This window comes from Osmia lignaria, chromosome 2, assembly GCF_051020975.1.
Source record: "Osmia lignaria lignaria isolate PbOS001 chromosome 2, iyOsmLign1, whole genome shotgun sequence".
In the NCBI taxonomy this organism is placed as follows: Eukaryota; Metazoa; Arthropoda; class Insecta; order Hymenoptera; family Megachilidae; genus Osmia; species Osmia lignaria.
Window position 1 is genome coordinate 12,145,239 of NC_135033.1, and position 17,791 is coordinate 12,163,029.

Consider the following 17,791-nt stretch of genomic DNA (forward strand, 5'->3'; position numbering starts at 1 on the left):
AATTTAGCTAATGAGTGGCTCATATATAAACCCTTCATCTTGAATGGAATCGCAGAAAGCAAAATTATTTACACACCATCGAGTCTCTTCCACCACTTGTATTTCACTCCATCACGTATATCCAAAATGTGAACTGCGATATGTTTCATTTTTCTGGTAAAACTAGCATAAGTTGCTCAGCCAGCTTAAGTGACCGAGTGAGAGAGACCAGTGTCGCAATCACAAAATAACCAAAGTGGATTGTTTCATAGCAGCAGGTAAGACTCAAGAAATATCTGCAGTAATCATTGTGATCCGAAATCATGGTGTTTTATTTTCAAACAGTGCTCTTTGTATTTGTTCATTTTGTGAAAGAGGATTCGGTGCTATTATACATCTGAAGTCTTTGATACGTGATCGCTATGAAAGAAGTAATGGTTCTAGTTTGTGCTGAGTGGGTGGAATGGTGGAATTGTGCTTTAAGAATGAAAATGTTTAACAAGTGAACCTGTGTTGAAGAACCTGTGAAGAACGAGTTGTATAGATGATTAAAGTTAATGCAAGAACGAAGGAAACTTCACGATAATTTACGAAAGTAATTGGCGAAGTAAACCAATTTCGAGGATACGATTCACTAGAGTTTACGTAAGGGAAACTTAAAGTAAAAGTTCCAAAGATAGCACTATTGTACAAAATTCTTTGAAACGCTGACTAAGTGTATCGTAATTGACGTAAAAGGCCTGTAATGACGTAAAGTAATTTAATTTAAATTTTTTATTCACGAAATCACCGTTAAATGAGAATTGTGCAACAGTACAATCCGATATACTCCATCGCTAATACTTGGCGTGCTTGCACGATTTTTGAATTATGTTACGATGAGATGAAAGATAAAAGTCATTTAACACCAGAAAACTTGAGTGAAATCTCGTCATTCGACGAAACTTAAGAAAAGAATAATAACCAGATATGTAGCTCTCAAAACGTGCAAAATTTCAATTTTTTTCTTTTCATAATCAAAGTTCAGTGTTTCTTATCGTACATATTTCCAAGAAAAATTTAATCTTCTATGCATTCACGTACCTTTGATGTAATAAATTAAATTCCTGTCGTAGATTCGAAATTTTCTTCCTCATTTTTTTCACTGTTCATTGTGTATTATAAAATAGGTATTACCGATTAAAATATTATCCAATTTTGGATTGATAAACGCAATCATCTAAGGATTACCTGTAATACCCCAGGGTATTATTTATCAAATATGTATTAATAACAGATAATAAATATTAATGCCTAGTTCTGATTTGAAAATGTAGATTAGTTCTACAGAAAGATTGAAAATGTAACAAATTAGGGTCAATAACAATAATAGTGGTAATGGTCATAATAATAATACTGATAATTCCAATATATCAATCTTCGTTTTTCATAAAATGAAACAATTAAACGCTATTATAAATCGAATATATTTCACAATAATTACAAGATACACCGATAAACAAGTCAATTTTTATTACTGAAATTATTGTACTTTCTCTTTTCACGATAAAGGATAACAAGCGAGTTTTGTGCAAGGAATTGCAAAATGGAAATTCGTTGTTAATTTTAGCAACCTTAACCATACCTCGTAAATCCGGTTTAAACGAACCGCTGCAAAACTTGTGCAAAACTTGTATGTATAACTTACACTCGAATGCAGGAAGTAAAACTTGAATGTATACTAGCTACGACTAGTATTTATATACTTCTTTTATATAATATCATTGTTCAGCTGATGGATCAAGATCAGTACATTTCTTTCTTTTTTTCCTCTCCAAGTAACACAAGGTTCATTGTTGCAAAATTTAATAGTATGTGTCGACATTTATAAAGGAATGGTATAATGTTTAAAAATGGAAAAAAGATCTAAAATGGTACATGAAACAATAAACATCGAGGAAAAAAGGCAAGAAAATCAGGAATCTGGTTAAAAATAAAAAGTTATTAATGTATTATCTCCCACGATCACGATCCTATAGAACACACGTGTGTGGTACACGTGCTAAACATATGTGATGTGAGATTGAAATATTTAGATATTTCCGAGTTCTGGCACAGCAGATTTTAGACCAAAATTGGTAAAATAATAATCTATATGATTCTATGAATTTCTTAATTTAATTACGATCTCATAAAAATATAATTAAGAGAAGAATAAGAAATAAGAAGTAATTAAACGTTACTAATGATTTAGAAATCTCTATAACGTAGTTTTTAATTTTGATCTCACAAAGATCAGAAAATGTATCTAAATGCTACCTGTTATCATAGAAATTTTATTTTTCAATTAGTGGTATCTTGTTGGATTACATATCGCAAAACAACTGATCAACAAGAAAATGTTACTCATAAGTTTCTGATAATGATCTGTAACTTAACACTTCTCAAAATTGATAAGACACATATGAGATAACTTATCTAATTCGTTGAAATCCAATATAATTAACGCCTAAAATCAGTTAATTTCATTGTGAAGGCTGATGTGTGCGGAGTGACACATTATAATTTTCTACTTGACACGTAAGTGTTAATTCATAAATAACTCTTTTGACCATTTATTTCTAATTTCAATTAGAAATTTTTTTACTGTTGGTTTAAGTATTATTTTTAGTCTTGATAATTCTCGAAATCCTGATTCGGAAAATATTAATTTAAAAACAGGTATTATGATCATTAATTATTGAATATCATAATACTTAATATACAACTAAAAAATAGGCAAAATTTTTCCTACTTTAGTTGACATCCCTACGCCATCCCTTTACGAACGATTCAACAATGCATTCGAGTTTCTTTAAATACAGAGAAAGATGTACTCATGCAAACCATATGCATCTCTAATGACAAAACAAATTTTTGAGCATCAGTGGTTCCAAAAGACCGCCCTGATGCCCGTCTCTGTTCTATCAGCCTCCACCCAAACACGTTTCGTCGATGCTCGATCCTTCCCCACGATCCTCCTGGCTTCATTTTGCACAAAGCGTGCCACAGTTCAACATAGTGTGTTCCAGTGGTTCACCGACTGAATGACGTCAAACCACAGCTCTTTCTCCGGAAAAGAGCTAGTGTTCTCGCTTCGCCACATGATACGTGCTTCTTAATTAGCGTGTCTAGTGTAAGAGTGGCCGCGGAAGTGGTTCAGTTGAATGATTCACAGTGAGAAAAACGTTGGAATCCTGGTTGCATCGGACTTTCTCACGTAGATACCTTCGATTCTCTTAAACGAGCTCCTCTTTGTGTTGATCCTGATTGAAAAGAGCATTTGCTCCAGCCACCCGAATGTCTGCGTATCTCTGTCCTCCTGGAACCACTAGCGGCGTTCTTTCCCGAAGAGATTTAAGGTAAAATCGTTTCTGATATCGTTTATTGATCACTGATCTGTCCTTGACAATTGTCAAATTTCTTTTATTTCTTTTATTTATTAATTTGGATACATTTTTAACACATTGACTGTCACTGCGAAGACACGTGTAGTAAAATATGGTGAAGCTTTAATTAATTATTAAAGATATTAATAAAATTTCATAGAAGATTATTTTATGTTTCAACATAATGGAATAAAGGGTTGGCGATAACAAAATATTTCCAATTGCTTCGTTTTTCTTCGAGAAATAAAAAATGTCTGCAAATTTCTTTCAAATAACTTTCGTCGAATTTTTCATCATTTTCACAGAAATGAATCACTGCAACTTTCGAAAGTGGCAGTGGTCTAGAGTCAAAACGAGCAACCGATTAATTTTTCTCCCCTGATGTCAGAACTTTCACGCTGAGAGCATTTCAAGCCGATTCAAGCGTACAACAAGCAGAATTATGATTTATCACGACCCACACGAGCCCCTTATCTCACCGGAAAAGAGCTCTTCGAATCTCTTTTTTTTTTTTTCTTTTTTTTTGTTACAATGACGTTACAGATTACCGACTCCTCTCTCACGGATAAAGACTTTCCCGTAGAAAGATAGTTCGCGTTTCTTCCAATGATCCGCTGCATTCACAATCTGATTTCAACTTCCTGGTTCCTGCTTCAGAACGATTTATCTTTGTACCGTACGATTAGCTCGGTTTTAGTTCGATCGGTGAAACTGTAATTCGATTTCTGACGAGTTTCATGAGTGTATCAACTTTCACGTTGAATGTTATTTCACATCTCGCTAGGCACTTGTAATTTCTCCGCTCGTTACGAATAAACGTAACGTTATGAGTACCCTTTGTTGAGTATGAATAGAGAGAGTCGTTCAACGAATCACTCTTTACACAATTTATTTTCTTTATTACCTGTTGCGTTTGAGATTCGTAAGGTACACATTGGAGATTTCCATTTTTCTGATGAAATTTCATCAAAGTAAAGCAATGCTGTGCGATAATTAGCTGTACTTTCTCCAAATATTATACTAAATTACAAGTAACTTTCGCTATAATTCCTGATTGAAATCCGTCAAAGAAGAATACACGAATTTCTCTACGAGCTATTGTTTCTTGCAATTGATAATTAGTTGCTTTGTATTAAGAATATTGATGAGAACCTTATATAGCCATTTTTGTTGAACTCTCCCCTTTAAATTCATATATGATAAGTAATATTTCCTTATACTTTTATGTCATGAAATCGAGTCAGACTCTTTTTCTGTATGATATGATTTATTACTGTCCTTTTTTATTGAGAATATTCGCAAAGCGTTTCATGTGTAAGTGTTATTATGACATAATATAAGTGCTATTAAGAGTTGGATTAATTCAAATAATTATTTTTTCTTCACAGGTGACACTGGCCTCTAATCACATAAAATGAAACTATACATCCTGCTCTCACTGCTGCTACAATTAACATTCACATTTCAACTAAAATTTCCTGTAAGTAGAACAGTTATTATAGTAATATTACGTCTTTCTAAAGTATGGAATTGCTTTCTGATGATGGTGAATTTGTTTTTCTTCGCAAAGTGGAATTCTTCGAAATTGACACGTATCAAATTTACGAAATTCCGCCAAACTTTAAACGTTATTTTCGTCCTTCTATTATTTTGAAATATCCAGAACGCGAAATCAAATTACGCAATTAACACAGAACAAGGTGAAAGCGATTTAATTGAAGAGATTGTTAACTAGTTTCAGACTAGCCAACTGGACACAACCAACGAAACCTCAGGATGTTGTTACTGCAGTTTCAAAGACACATCGTACATGGAGTCCAAGTGTGGTGTGAAAACTTCTTTCATGACTTTGGTTGAGAAACTGTTCGAATCGCGATGCGACATATCGAATGCTTGCAACAGGCTCGGAAGTGAGCAACTACCTTACGAATGGTAAGAAATTCTTCACTGATTTATCAAACTTTCAATCCTTCATTAATCTTAATCCAATTACTTGAATTTCGTACATAGTCGATGAGAAAGAAACGTATAATTATAAATTTTAATTGGTGTATCAGAAATATCGCGATACTTTTATGTCATGAAATCGGGCTTATATTAGACTTTCCACATTTTGAAATCCATCATCTGACATGTAACAACCTAATAAAACTGTTTCGAAACTTATTGTACAACACTTTTCAATCGAAATATGAATTATTAATTTATAAAAATTTAGGTTCGACTTCATCATAGTCGGAGCTGGTGTAGCTGGCCCTATAATTGCTCGAAGACTAAGTGATTATCCTTGGTGGAGAGTCCTGCTAATTGAAGCAGGACCCGAAGAACCAACAATGACTTCGATTCCAGGACTCGCGTTCCATGCTGTTAATTCGACATTAGATTGGAATTATAAAACGGAACCTGCAGTACCTCACCCAACAGCATGTTTAGGTAAGTCATTCATTAAAGTACAATAACATCAGAAGAAAGAAATTAAATTTTCATTGAAATTTCAATGAATTATTTGAAACTCTAGAGACCGACGGGGTGTGCACTTGGCCGCGAGGAAGAATGGTTTCCGGAACCGGAGGTCTGTACGGAATGATGTACGCCCGAGGGCATCCGGAAGTTTACAATAGCTGGGCTAGGGGTGGAGCGAGTGGTTGGTCCTACGACGAAATCGTCCACTATTTCGAACGAGCTGAAGATCCTATCGATCAATCAATCCTATCTGACAAGCCCAGAACCGTGCCCATACCAGGTCCCATGAAGATTCAGTATTATTCCCACAAGCCCGCATTTGTCGATGAAGTATTGAAAGCTGCAGCCGAATTGAACTACAGAACGGCTAAATTGAAAGAATACACGCAGACAGGTTTCATGGTAGCCCCGATGGTCACTGAGAATGGGATACGCGGTACGACATCCAGAAACTACCTGAGACCAGTCCATGGGAGACAAAACTTAAAAGTCTTAATTAACGCACAAGTAACGAAGATTCTGATGAACCAATGGGAGAACAGAGCCTATGGTGTGGAATTAATAGACAAAGACGGCTTCAAGAGGATCGTAAAAGCTAGCAAAGAAGTGATCCTATCAGCTGGTACCATTGGATCCTCTCAAATATTAATGAACTCTGGGATAGGTCCTAAGGAACACTTGACCAAGCTTGGTATACACACGTTCAAGGACCTGCCTGTGGGTCAGAATCTCCACAATCACGTGTCAGTTGCTATTCACTGCAGCATTAAGGACACTGCCTATGAACCTATGACGATGGACAGTGTCAACGAGTATTTGGAAACAAGGACCGGTCCTCTGAGTAGCACTGGACTGACCCAAGTGACTGCATTCCTCGAGAGCAGTTATGCTGTCACTGGTGTACCTGATATTCAACTGTTCTTCGATGGATTCTCACCGAAGTGTCCTAAAACTGGTTTAGAATTCGAGTGCCTAAGCGGAGCTCTAGCTTTATGCCCTGACAGGAGACAGATAGTGATGAGACCGACTGTGGTCACCGTGGCTAGTCGCGGATACATGAAACTGCGATCTGCCGATCCAGTTGCTCCACCTTTGATTTATCCTAATTACTTCACTGATACTAAAGATCTGAAGGTACTGGTTCAAGGTATCAAGAAATCTATCGAACTGATGAACACGAGGACTATGAAGCAGTGGGACTTAAAACTGGAGTCTGTGATTCATCCCCTTTGCGCCAAGTAAGAATTCTTTTAATTGTGGATCCTTCGCATTCATTGATGAACTAATCGTTTTCTTTCTCTAGCTATCATTTCGGAAGCGACGCTTATTGGGAGTGCTACGTAAGAGCCGCCACTGGTCCAGAAAATCACCAGTCAGGCACTTGTAAAATGGGTGCATACGATGACCCAACAGCTGTGGTGGATCCGGAACTTCGAGTGCGCGGAGTGATGAACCTTCGAATTGCCGACGCTTCCGTGTTCCCGAGTGTGCCAAACAGTAACCCTATCGCTGCTATAATGATGATCGCCGAAAAGGCAGCCGACATGATCAGGCATACGTGGACGAAGGTGTGAACCATGATAACATTGACGTACACTTGAGTGCATCGTAGCGTTTCTACTGAGTACATATACCTACACTCTCCTCCCTATTTCTTTTCCAAATCATTTTTATAATTAATATCGTGAAAAATAAAATTTTATGAATTCCTGCTTTCCATTTTTCCTAGGGAAGCCTACTTTGCACAATGCTGTACATATTTCTTAAGATGTTGAATTTTTTATCTCGAACGTCAATGTTACGTGTGTACACTCTGACATCTACTATCGTATGATATTTTACATGTGTGATATTTTTCGCTTGATACTAGGCTGTTGCATATGAAATGACCGATTTATGTATAGAACGTTCAACGATTATAATTTCGTTAAAAATAACATTTATTAATCAAAACTACGAATCACTTTAGGGATTCCTATCTTATCATCGAAATTTGTCAAACTAATGCCATATTGTGTGTTCATTAGCTGTATTGCAAATACAAATATCAAGTCAACTTGATGTTTCATTCACTTTATATATTTTTTTACTGTTTAAAAATATATGTAGGGGAGACCGGGGTTAATTGACTAATTGGGTTAGTTGACTAATTGCCTTTAAGTTTTACATTACATAATAGATGATGCCTTTATTCGATGTTTTGAGACATATGAATGTCTAGCCCACCATGTTCATTCGTTATTGTTATATAATTTTGCATTTTATATCAGTGAGAGCAAAAAATCTAAAACTGTTGACGGTAAGTAAATATTGAATTTTTATCCAGTAAGTACTTCTTGATATTTTTTTGATATACTAAGTATGATATACTTAGACTTAGTCAAGGCGGCTTTAAAAATTGGCCTGTATACCTTAGTAAATGTGTAAACTTTTAGTATGCAACAAGCCAACAAAATACCAATGGTTCATTTATAAAAATTAAATATGTTAAAAATTAGACAACTAGCCTCGGTCTCCCCTACCTCTGAGTCTAATGAAACCTTCGTAAAACAGATATGTGATATTTCATTTTTTATTACGATTGCATACTTTATGTACACGTATATATTCAGTAAAAATATATACTCTGTTTTATATGAGTAATTAATATATTTTGCTGTTTGTGGTCAGGCACGTACGTATTCCGTGCGCAACGTAAAAACAGTTTAAAATAAATATTTCATTTGATATTAATTCAAATTAAATATTGTATTTTAATAAACAACAACAGCTTTTAAGCTCCCAAAATACAAGATTTTTATCTAAAATATGAAAGTGGGTAACATTGATTTTCTCAGAAAACATTATCATCTATTGTCAAACTGATATTGTGACCGAAATAACTTGGGTCAAATTCGTGATCCTTATACAATGCCCACCATAGTGACTATTTTAAGTGAATTTAAATGCTTTAGCTTTTGAGATAAAATACTTCCTGTTTCTTATATTTTAAAAAAGTACAGTCCGAAAATGTTGCTTTTAATTGTTATATTACTTCCTAAATGAATAAAGATGTCTTAAATGACTTGAAGATCTTCCTATTATTGCTATTTTATATTTACAAGGTCAACAAGAGTCGTACAGGTAGAAGTTTTCCACGATACTCGTATCGGATAAACCATATTACATTACCGTCACGTTTCGCGTTTCATCCATCGAAAAAATAGAAAAAATAAATGAATTTAAAAAACAGTGCAAAAATTAAATGAAAAGTAAAATTATCGAATGAAAAGTATATCTACATTAATTAGGTTGACAACTAAATTTATAAATAGATGTTCCCTTCTGTAGAATTATTTATTAAAATTCAACAAACAATTTTCAATCGATGTAAGTAACATTTGAAATAACAATCTTTTAAGATATTTACCAGTGATAATTTATTTGATTTCCTTACATTAAATGCATCTGACTATTTGAAATAGAATTTCATTTTAACATGTAATTAACTACATAATTTATTACATGCAGCCGATAAGATTTTTCCTACGAACCGTTGTATACGGTAAAAAAATAAAGATATATGGAAAAGAGAGAAGAAACTCATAAATAAGACGCGAGCGACACGTAAGAGTCAAACGTAGTTCTGTGCGCTTGAAGAATGTTTCTATCTTCGATTTGTGCTGAGAAGTAGATTAGAATTCATGGAATTTTAATTTTTGTGCTTTGTTATTTTTTTTAAACATCTATTGGTTAGTTGAATTTCAATAATTTTTTAATAAAAATCCATTTTGCATTGTCCTATTTACAAATTTAATGACGTGAAAATTAGTGACGTGAATGTTCAGAAACCATTAGAACGTCTATTTGATTTTCCCAATTATCAATGGAGTATAGTATCTAAACTTAACATCATTTGACAAATTACTAATAGTTTATTCATTTCAGAAAGTGAAATCAACCTGTACAAAAAAAAAAATAATAAAAAAAAAAAAAATAAAAAAAAGAGACCCTGAACGCCTAGTATTACATTAGTTGAACTTCATTGCGTCTTTGTAACTTCCCTGACTGAATATTATCATTGATTCCAGATCAAGAAAAACAACGATCCACGATGGAGTCGTGTATGGCAACAGGTTGTGCCGCAGCGCTATCATCAGTGCCAACTTCCATTTTTTCGCAATTGGTGCATCTGATTCTAATGTCGCAATGTCGCCTAGGGAATAAGGAGGATTATCCTGCAGATCGCAAGGACGAAATTCTCGCTTCGAATAGGGAATTCGATTTTGTTATTGTTGGAGGTGGAACGGCGGGAACTGTTTTGGCGCACAGATTAACAGAGATACAGAATTGGGACGTTTTACTGATAGAAGCTGGAGAGGACCCTATTCCTGAAAGCGACGTCCCTGGTCTAATGTTACTTTTGTTTGGTGAATACCAGGATTACGCTTACCAGGTGTGTACTAGTATTTAATTACTAAATTTAAAAATGAATTTCGAATGAAGAAATCTCCAATATTTTTCACACAGGCTGAACCTCAAGAAGAATTCTGTCAAGGCATAAAAAACAAACGGTGCAGATGGTCAAAAGGCAAAGCACTGGGTGGTAGCTCAGTGATCAACGCGATGCTCCACGTATTCGGCAACGACAGAGACTACAACGAATGGGCAAGCTTGGGTAACAAAGGATGGAGCTACGAAGAGGTGCTTCCCTACTTTAGGAAATCTATAAACTGCCCGATGGAACATCTAAGCAAATGGGGAGAGAAACACTGTGGAACTGAAGGACCAATGAATATCAGAAGCTACAATTACACTCAAACAAACTTCCAAGATATCATCTTGGATGGTGTACGAGAGTTAGGTCTGGACGTTCTGGAGCCTCTGATCAGTGATCGTTACATCGGATATGGTAGAGCATTAGGTACCATCGATACTGGACGACGAGTTAATGGTGCCAAGGCTTTCTTGTCTCCCATCAAGGATCGACAGAACCTTTACGTAATGAAATCCAGTCGAGTGGACAAGATCCTGATGAAGGGTACTCGAGCAACAGGTGTTCGAGTCACGTTAAAAGACGGTCGATCTATTGATATCAAATCAAAGAAGGAAGTGATCCTCTCTGCAGGTAGCATCGCTAGTCCTCAGCTGATGATGCTTTCCGGTATAGGACCCAAGGAACACCTGCAACAGATGGAGATACCTGTGGTGGCTGACCTTCCGGTAGGCAGGAACCTGCAGGATCACGTGATCTGGCTTGGAATGCACATAGCCTACTTGAACGAGTCCGCCAGTCCTCCGCCGTCCACCTACGCGATGGATATAGCATACGACTACCTGGTGCACAACTCCGGGGAACTGGCTACCGTTGGCATTGATCTACTTGGTTTCGTGAACGTCAACGACCCCAGCTCCAAATACCCGGATATCGAGTTTGATTACGGCCACTTTCCGCGCTGGAACGCGCTCAAAGCAGCCACTTTGCTGAAGGCTTTCAACGCGGACGACGCCCTGGTGCAAGTGATATACGAAGAAATCATGCAAACGGACTTGCTCGTCCCTTGCACGATCCTTCTACAGCCGAAGAGTAGGGGAATGGTCGAGTTACGAAGCACGGATCCAGCTGAACCTGTCAAGATTCACGCGAATTATTTTCACGAACAGGAAGATCTGAGGACGTTGATGAAGGCCGTGGATACTGTTAAGAGTCTTTTGAATACGGAACCGATGAGGAGGCATGGAATGCGATTGAATTATTTTGATATTCCCGGCTGCAGGGACACGGTACCGGATTCTGAAGAATATTGGGAGTGTAGTATAAGACATATAGCCAGTTCGCTGTTCCATGCGGTTGGAACAGCTAGGATGGGGCCAAATGGTGATCCCATGGCTGTGGTGGATCCTAGATTAAGGGTCCATGGTATTGAGAGGTTACGGGTGATCGATGCATCGATCATGCCGAATATTGTTAGTGGAAATACTAATGCGCCGACTATGATGATCGCTGAAAAGGGTGCGGATATGATTAAAGAAGACTGGTCCATGAAATTTAAGGAGGAATTGTAAAGAATTGATAACACTTGAGAAATTTTACAGTTGTTAATGTCTTGAAGTTCTAATCATCGAATGACGATTTGGGAGGGTGTTAATTGATAATTAAGTTTATGATTCATTTTATAATTCACCATTCATCATACCTTCTAGTTTAATACTATGTAAATAATATTGTCATTCTGAAGCACATATTTGTATTATTATAATAAAAGCCCGAAAAAAATCTTAAAATAAATATAATGGTAATTACAATAAAAATGACTTTTTTGCAGTTGTATCATTGTTTCTTCGGAATGACATGGACCATTTTTCATTACGAAGGCCCGGTGCAAATGAGTTGATACGCGAGAAACAAGAGTGCAATGGAATTTCTAATAAATGAAAGTGTGCACTTCGAACCACGGCAAAAACTTTAAGAAAGATACAGGGACAAGAAACAAGCGGCACCAGTCACGTTTCCTTCGAGTGTTTCGTTCAAATCGACCATAGAGGAACCACGATACTCGCGACAAGCCTTCCTGTCGATTCATTTCTGTAAGGACCTTCGTGAAAGCTGCACGAAACAGTTTCATTATTTACAACAATAAAAAGTGATATCTTGTTACTATTACAATTGAAAAATCTACGTGATCATTTAGCATCAATCTATTTTTCTTTTATATTAATAATGTTTGCGGTGGTGACTTGTTGCAGTTAATCGGTGAGCGAAATTATAATAGATTATTAATAATTAGACCTACACAATTTCTCTGATAATAAGAAATTTTAATTATTTTTCTTATTCACTTCATATCAAACTATCCGAACTTTTCAATATGTTTAATATTTTTACAATAGAATTTTGTAACTTGAAAGTTTCAATATTTACAATAATTGTACAATTTTTTTTCAACAGTATCGAGGCAATTAAGAAGAAACAAAATTCCAAAGATCCCTGTAAAAATCATGTCTTGGGTGCCTCCAGATTTGATAAGTCTTTGTTCACCTCACTCTACAGTTTCAACATGTCAACCACCCACCTTAATGTTCCTAGCATTTATTGCCCATCTATTTGGCCATTCCAAAGATTCTTACTACTCCTCGTTAGACCCGTTAAATCAACCGAGTTCATCGTGGGACTTCGATATAAAAAGACCAAGCCCGCCATATTATCAAGAGCACTTCTCAAAGAAGGACCACTTCGAAACAGATTCCTCCTTTCCAACATCGATAAAGAAGATTTACAGCTCACTTCCAGTTATATCCAACGACGGAAACCATGAAAGTGCTCTAGTTAATGTGAAAACGGCAATTCCGGCCGTGAATTTTGCTCAAGTTTATGGCTTCTATCCTCGATTCGATATCGCCACGGTTTACGACCACGTTGCTGGCCTCGAAGGTAAACGAATTTCGATTTTATCATGGTTAGCATGTTTTCTGTCTGTTCACAGTTTCACTACTTTTTTTGCACGAAACGAGCCGAGTTTACGGGGTGAAACTAATGCCCCTGTTTCATAGATGCACACTGTCTATTGGAAATTTGTATTCTAACCCTTTTCAAAAAATATATTATTTATTATTTAAAAAATAATATTTAAAAGATATTAATGAATTTTTGTACGCTACAGTATTCGATAATTATTATTCTTATTCACAGAAAAAATCTACAGGAAACCTCAAAGAACGATAAACCAGAATGTCAACACTTTTCCACATTTGCCAAATTTTGGTGACAATCTGGGATACCAAAATCCAGCTGTACAAATTATCCAAAAGACATATGACAACTTGATTGAGAAACAACATTTTCATCACACCGAATCACCTTTAAATCAACCAATAAATTATATCAGTAATTATGGTAGTTCACATGCAACAGAAAGGATAGAGGCGAGAAGTTCCATAAATTTTCCGCGTGCATCGAAATTCTTGAAGAAAGAATATGATTTCATCATAGTAGGAGGTGGCTCGGCCGGATGCGTTCTTGCTAACAGACTGAGCGAAATAAAAAATTGGAAGGTAACTAATTATTTCATTTTCTTTTCCTCAGAAAACGATTATCGTAGACTAATACAGAAATGAAAGGCAGAACGAAATTCCAAGAGGTAGTAAAAAAATTATGGTTTGGAATGTGTCTTTACGACACATGAAAATTATTCCTAAACAGAGTTTCACTGGCCCGACAGTAAATCGCGAATCCGTGACTAATATTCTGACAAACATTTCTAAAAATAATTAAATGGCACGCCCTGTATGCTGCTTTTATCGTCGTCAACGTCAAATAATCCAATAACAGACTTAACAGTGTTATACGTTTGAAAGCGTGTTTAATCGGCGCGAAGCCACAGAATAGTCGTAACATAATCATTGACATAATCATGTGTTCTGTGACCCGTTTCAGGGAAGCCCTGACTTTTCATCGAAGGATCATCAAGTTTCTTACTTTCGCTACTGTTTGAACGCAGCTGATTTGAATTATTTTAGCATCAGTTCCAAAGACCTCCACCTACCTAGTATACTAAAGAAAAGAAAAATTGAATTCTAGAAGCTATTTTTCAATTTCTAGGTGCTTCTGTTGGAAGCTGGAATAGAAGAACCACTGGTAGCTGATGTTCCAGCCTTCGCCTCTATGTTGCAAGCTAGCAATATCGATTGGATGTATCGTACACAACCAGAACAACACTCTTGTCGATCGAGAAGGGGTAGAAGCTGTGCATGGGCAAGGGGTAAGGTACGCGTTCGAAAGCTAATTCCAGATACCGCAGTCATCAAATCGTAAATATACGTTTCTCAAAAATTAGTATTATAAATTCAGGTAATGGGTGGTTCCAGTACGATCAATTACATGATTTATATCCGTGGCAATCCTAAAGATTACGATGAATGGGCTGAGAAAGGCAATTATGGATGGAGTTACCAAGACGTCTTGCCATATTTTCTTAAATCCGAGAACAACGAGGATCCAGAGGTGATGAAATTTTATAATTTAGCCCTGAAAAGATGGCCTCGTTACTCTATACTCGATTAATCTCAAATTCTAATAATATCGACCTAATTAACCTGAACCAATTTCTTGTTCAGATCGTTAAAGAGAACCCGTACTACCACAATGAAGGGGGCTACCAGACGGTGGAACGATTTCCCTACACCGACCCGAACACAGAGATTCTAGTAAACGCGTGGCGGGAACTCGGACTCGACCCAGTGGATGCCAACGCGAACAGACAGTTGGGCGTGATGAGACTCCAAATGACTTCGCTCCACGGAGCACGTCAGAGCGCGAACAGTGCTTTCGTAAGGCCTGTCAGACGCAAAAGAAAGAACCTGACGGTTAAAACCCAAGCCCATGTCACCAGACTGCTGATAGACGGTATAACGAAACGTGTGACAGGAGTTGAGTACACTTCAACGATCACAGGATTCAGCAAACTTGTCTCGGCTAGGAAGGAGGTGATTTTATCAGCAGGAACGATCAATTCACCGAAAATCCTTATGCTTTCCGGTATAGGTCCGATGGAAGATCTAAAGAAACACGGGATCAATGTTTACAGCGACCTACCGGTAGGTAGGAACCTTCAGGATCATGTAACAATGGACGGTCTGGTGATCGCGTTGAATGCTACATCGACTACCAAGACTAACCTGGAGAAGAAGAAGGATGTGTTTTATTATCAGAACACCCATAACGGTCCTTTGTCCTCCACTGGAACCCTCGCCTGTGGTGTATTCCTACAAACCATCTGGGAACACGAACACGGTCTGCCTGACATCCAGTACGCATTCGATGCCAGCAATCGGATGGACTTTCTACGTGACCCTGCAGAGTTTGGGGAAACAGCGGTGGAACCTTTATCTTATTACGATGCCATCAATATCAGACCTATTCTATTGTCACCGAAAAGCAGAGGACTTGTGTTATTGAATGATAGCGATCCCTTGTGGGGTCCGCCGCTCATTTATCCCAGATACTTCACTGCTTATCCCGACGCGGAAGCCATGGTGGAGGGAATACGAGCTGCAGAGGAATTATTTCGTACCAATTCTTTTCGAGAACACGGCTTTACTTTCATCGATACTCCTCTGCCAGCCTGTAGACACTTGCTCTTTGATTCGAGACAGTATTGGGGTTGCGTGATGATGGAGTACACCGCGACCATCTTTCATCCGGTTGGTACTTGCAAAATGGGACCCGTATGGGATCCAGAAGCTGTGGTGGATTTGAGGCTGAAGGTATACGGGGTGCATGGGCTCAGGGTGGTGGATGCTTCCATAATGCCGAAGATTATTAGGGGAAATACGAATGCGCCTACTATTATGATCGCTGAGAAAGCTAGTGATATGATTAAGGAGGAATGGTTGTATAGAGATGAATAAATGGGATGTTTTTTGTTATTGTTATTTTTGGATTACATTCAAATTATTGTTATTGATTTCATTGACAAAAATTTATGATAATTAATAAGTTTCACTTTTTAAGGGTTCACTTTGTGTTAATGCAACGCTTCATTTACCCTTTTCTCAGTCAATTTGTGAATTGAATTTTCTATTAGTAAAGAATATAAGCAAATCAGATATCGTGCAGACTTGGATACATTACGTATTGCCTACTGTTAGGCTCCTAAAGAATCGAACCTCGTTGAACAAAAGTTGTTGGTTACTTAAAATTTTCAAATATAAGAAAAATAAATTTTAATAAATGTCTGTTTTCGTTATTCCTTATCCCTTTTTACAATTTCTTATCCCTCTTCTTCATTAATATTTTCATCAAAATTGTTCTCTTAATTATTTCATTATATTAAATTCGTGGGGCAGGAAACTGGTGACCCTTGCGGTATTCCAGGTATTAACACACTACACTGGAAAAGAACTTACCACCGTAACCATTTAGGAACAAAGAAAACTTTCACGCGAAGGATCCTTCCCGATTTTCGAAACACGCCACTCTCCGGACACGATATTATGGAATTAGAGTGAAAAGTCGGGTCGGTGCAAAGCCGATTTCAAAATCACCTGGGCGAAAGTGAAGTGCTTTTATCGGTCGTGCAGTACAAACGCGACGAAGAATGAGAGATATCTAAATAGAAAAGAGTATAGAGAAAGTGGACAAGAAATTTTGGATGGTATCATGTCCGACCTTGAAATTGTCATTTTTAATTAATATTTTGTTTTAAATTTTATCATATGAAAGATCCTTTTATATTAAGCAATAGAAGAAGAAAATCTAGTTCCATTTCATTGAAAGTCAGAACAACCTGTATTAGAATTAGAATTTCATCAGCTGTATGTAATCTCTACAACTATGTAAATCATGTTTTTACAGCCTAACATTTATTACCTATTTATATTACAACATTACATGCTATTAATAAGTGCAAGAAAAAGAATGTCGTTCTGTTTTTTTCCTCCCTTTTTTTTAACAATGATTGTGACAGTTGTACACAGAGAAAACACTGCTTATTTCACAATATTAATTATTCATTCAAATTTTTTTATTTACCTTTGACACGAAGTTGAGAGATTCAATTTAACTAAAACAGAAAATTCTAACAAGGTTCATGATTACAAAGTAACAAGAGAATTTTATATCATATTAATTATATGACATTATGTATTTTTAAAATAAAATATTCTGAATAAAATTTCATTAATGTGTTATTTACTTGTATAATTTCTGACGTATCGTTGAATCCTTGGCTCACTTTCAGAAGTTATGAATAATATTATAGTTAATAAAAAGAAATTTTAAAGCTATATATCAAGGATTCACCAAAGTTCACCTTATTCAACGAACAGAATCGTTCCATCATTTCGAGTGACGTATTCATGCATCTCCAACACAGTAAATGACATCGTGCACGAAACCACGTGTACCACAGTGACCACAAAAATACATTTCACCATAGTTTGATTGCGAAATCAAAAATTAGGAT

General features: G+C 36.5%; 4 protein-coding genes across 6 annotated transcripts in view; 3 read left to right on the forward strand and 1 right to left on the reverse strand.

Annotated features, from left to right (window-relative positions):
• Nucleotides 1-17,791, reverse strand: part of Flo2 (flotillin-2) — a 67,527-nt gene that overhangs the window by 17,670 nt on the left and 32,066 nt on the right. The window lies entirely within an intron of this gene.
• Nucleotides 2,428-9,134, forward strand: LOC117606977 (glucose dehydrogenase [FAD, quinone]). 2 transcript variants are annotated; one of them, XM_034330081.2, is made up of 6 exons: nucleotides 2,428-2,538; nucleotides 4,775-4,866; nucleotides 5,122-5,318; nucleotides 5,605-5,819; nucleotides 5,905-7,087; nucleotides 7,153-9,134. In XM_034330081.2, exons 2-6 carry the CDS (start codon nucleotides 4,801-4,803, stop codon nucleotides 7,421-7,423), a joined length of 1,932 nt encoding a protein of 643 aa, XP_034185972.1. In that variant the 5' UTR covers nucleotides 2,428-2,538; nucleotides 4,775-4,800; the 3' UTR covers nucleotides 7,424-9,134. The 2 variants fall into 2 exon arrangements, with proteins under 2 accessions (XP_034185972.1, XP_034185971.1); XM_034330080.2 differs by lacking the exon at nucleotides 2,428-2,538 and adding an exon at nucleotides 3,011-3,359.
• Nucleotides 9,941-12,588, forward strand: LOC117606980 (glucose dehydrogenase [FAD, quinone]). The gene is made up of 2 exons (XM_034330086.2): nucleotides 9,941-10,284; nucleotides 10,359-12,588. The coding sequence occupies exons 1-2, from the start codon at nucleotides 9,943-9,945 to the stop codon at nucleotides 11,892-11,894; spliced, it is 1,878 nt and encodes a 625-aa protein (XP_034185977.2). The 5' UTR covers nucleotides 9,941-9,942; the 3' UTR covers nucleotides 11,895-12,588.
• On the forward strand, nucleotides 12,440-16,927 carry LOC117606973 (glucose dehydrogenase [FAD, quinone]). 2 transcript variants are annotated; one of them, XM_034330072.2, is made up of 6 exons: nucleotides 12,440-12,582; nucleotides 12,778-13,260; nucleotides 13,519-13,880; nucleotides 14,428-14,592; nucleotides 14,677-14,829; nucleotides 14,943-16,927. In XM_034330072.2, the coding sequence occupies exons 2-6, from the start codon at nucleotides 12,828-12,830 to the stop codon at nucleotides 16,233-16,235; spliced, it is 2,406 nt and encodes an 801-aa protein (XP_034185963.2). In that variant the 5' UTR covers nucleotides 12,440-12,582; nucleotides 12,778-12,827; the 3' UTR covers nucleotides 16,236-16,927. The 2 variants fall into 2 exon arrangements, with proteins under 2 accessions (XP_034185963.2, XP_034185962.2); XM_034330071.2 differs by lacking the exon at nucleotides 12,440-12,582 and having other exon boundaries at nucleotides 12,762-13,260.

Excerpts from the sequence above, each read along its gene's own strand:
- LOC117606980 (XM_034330086.2), top strand. The coding sequence starts at position 9,943 with ATGGAGTCGTGTATGGCAACAGGTTGTGCCGCAGCGCTATCATCAGTG. Across the intron at positions 10,285-10,358 it reads ACCAGGATTACGCTTACCAG|GCTGAACCTCAAGAAGAATT; the intron begins GTGTGTACTAGT and ends TTTTTCACACAG.
- LOC117606973 (XM_034330072.2), top strand. The coding sequence starts at position 12,828 with ATGTCTTGGGTGCCTCCAGATTTGATAAGTCTTTGTTCACCTCACTCT. Across the intron at positions 13,881-14,427 it reads GCGAAATAAAAAATTGGAAG|GTGCTTCTGTTGGAAGCTGG; the intron begins GTAACTAATTAT and ends TTCAATTTCTAG. Across the intron at positions 14,830-14,942 it reads AGAACAACGAGGATCCAGAG|ATCGTTAAAGAGAACCCGTA; the intron begins GTGATGAAATTT and ends TTTCTTGTTCAG.
- LOC117606977 (XM_034330081.2), top strand. The coding sequence starts at position 4,801 with ATGAAACTATACATCCTGCTCTCACTGCTGCTACAATTAACATTCACA. Across the intron at positions 4,867-5,121 it reads CATTTCAACTAAAATTTCCT|TTTCAGACTAGCCAACTGGA; the intron begins GTAAGTAGAACA and ends ATTGTTAACTAG. Across the intron at positions 5,820-5,904 it reads TCACCCAACAGCATGTTTAG|AGACCGACGGGGTGTGCACT; the intron begins GTAAGTCATTCA and ends TTGAAACTCTAG.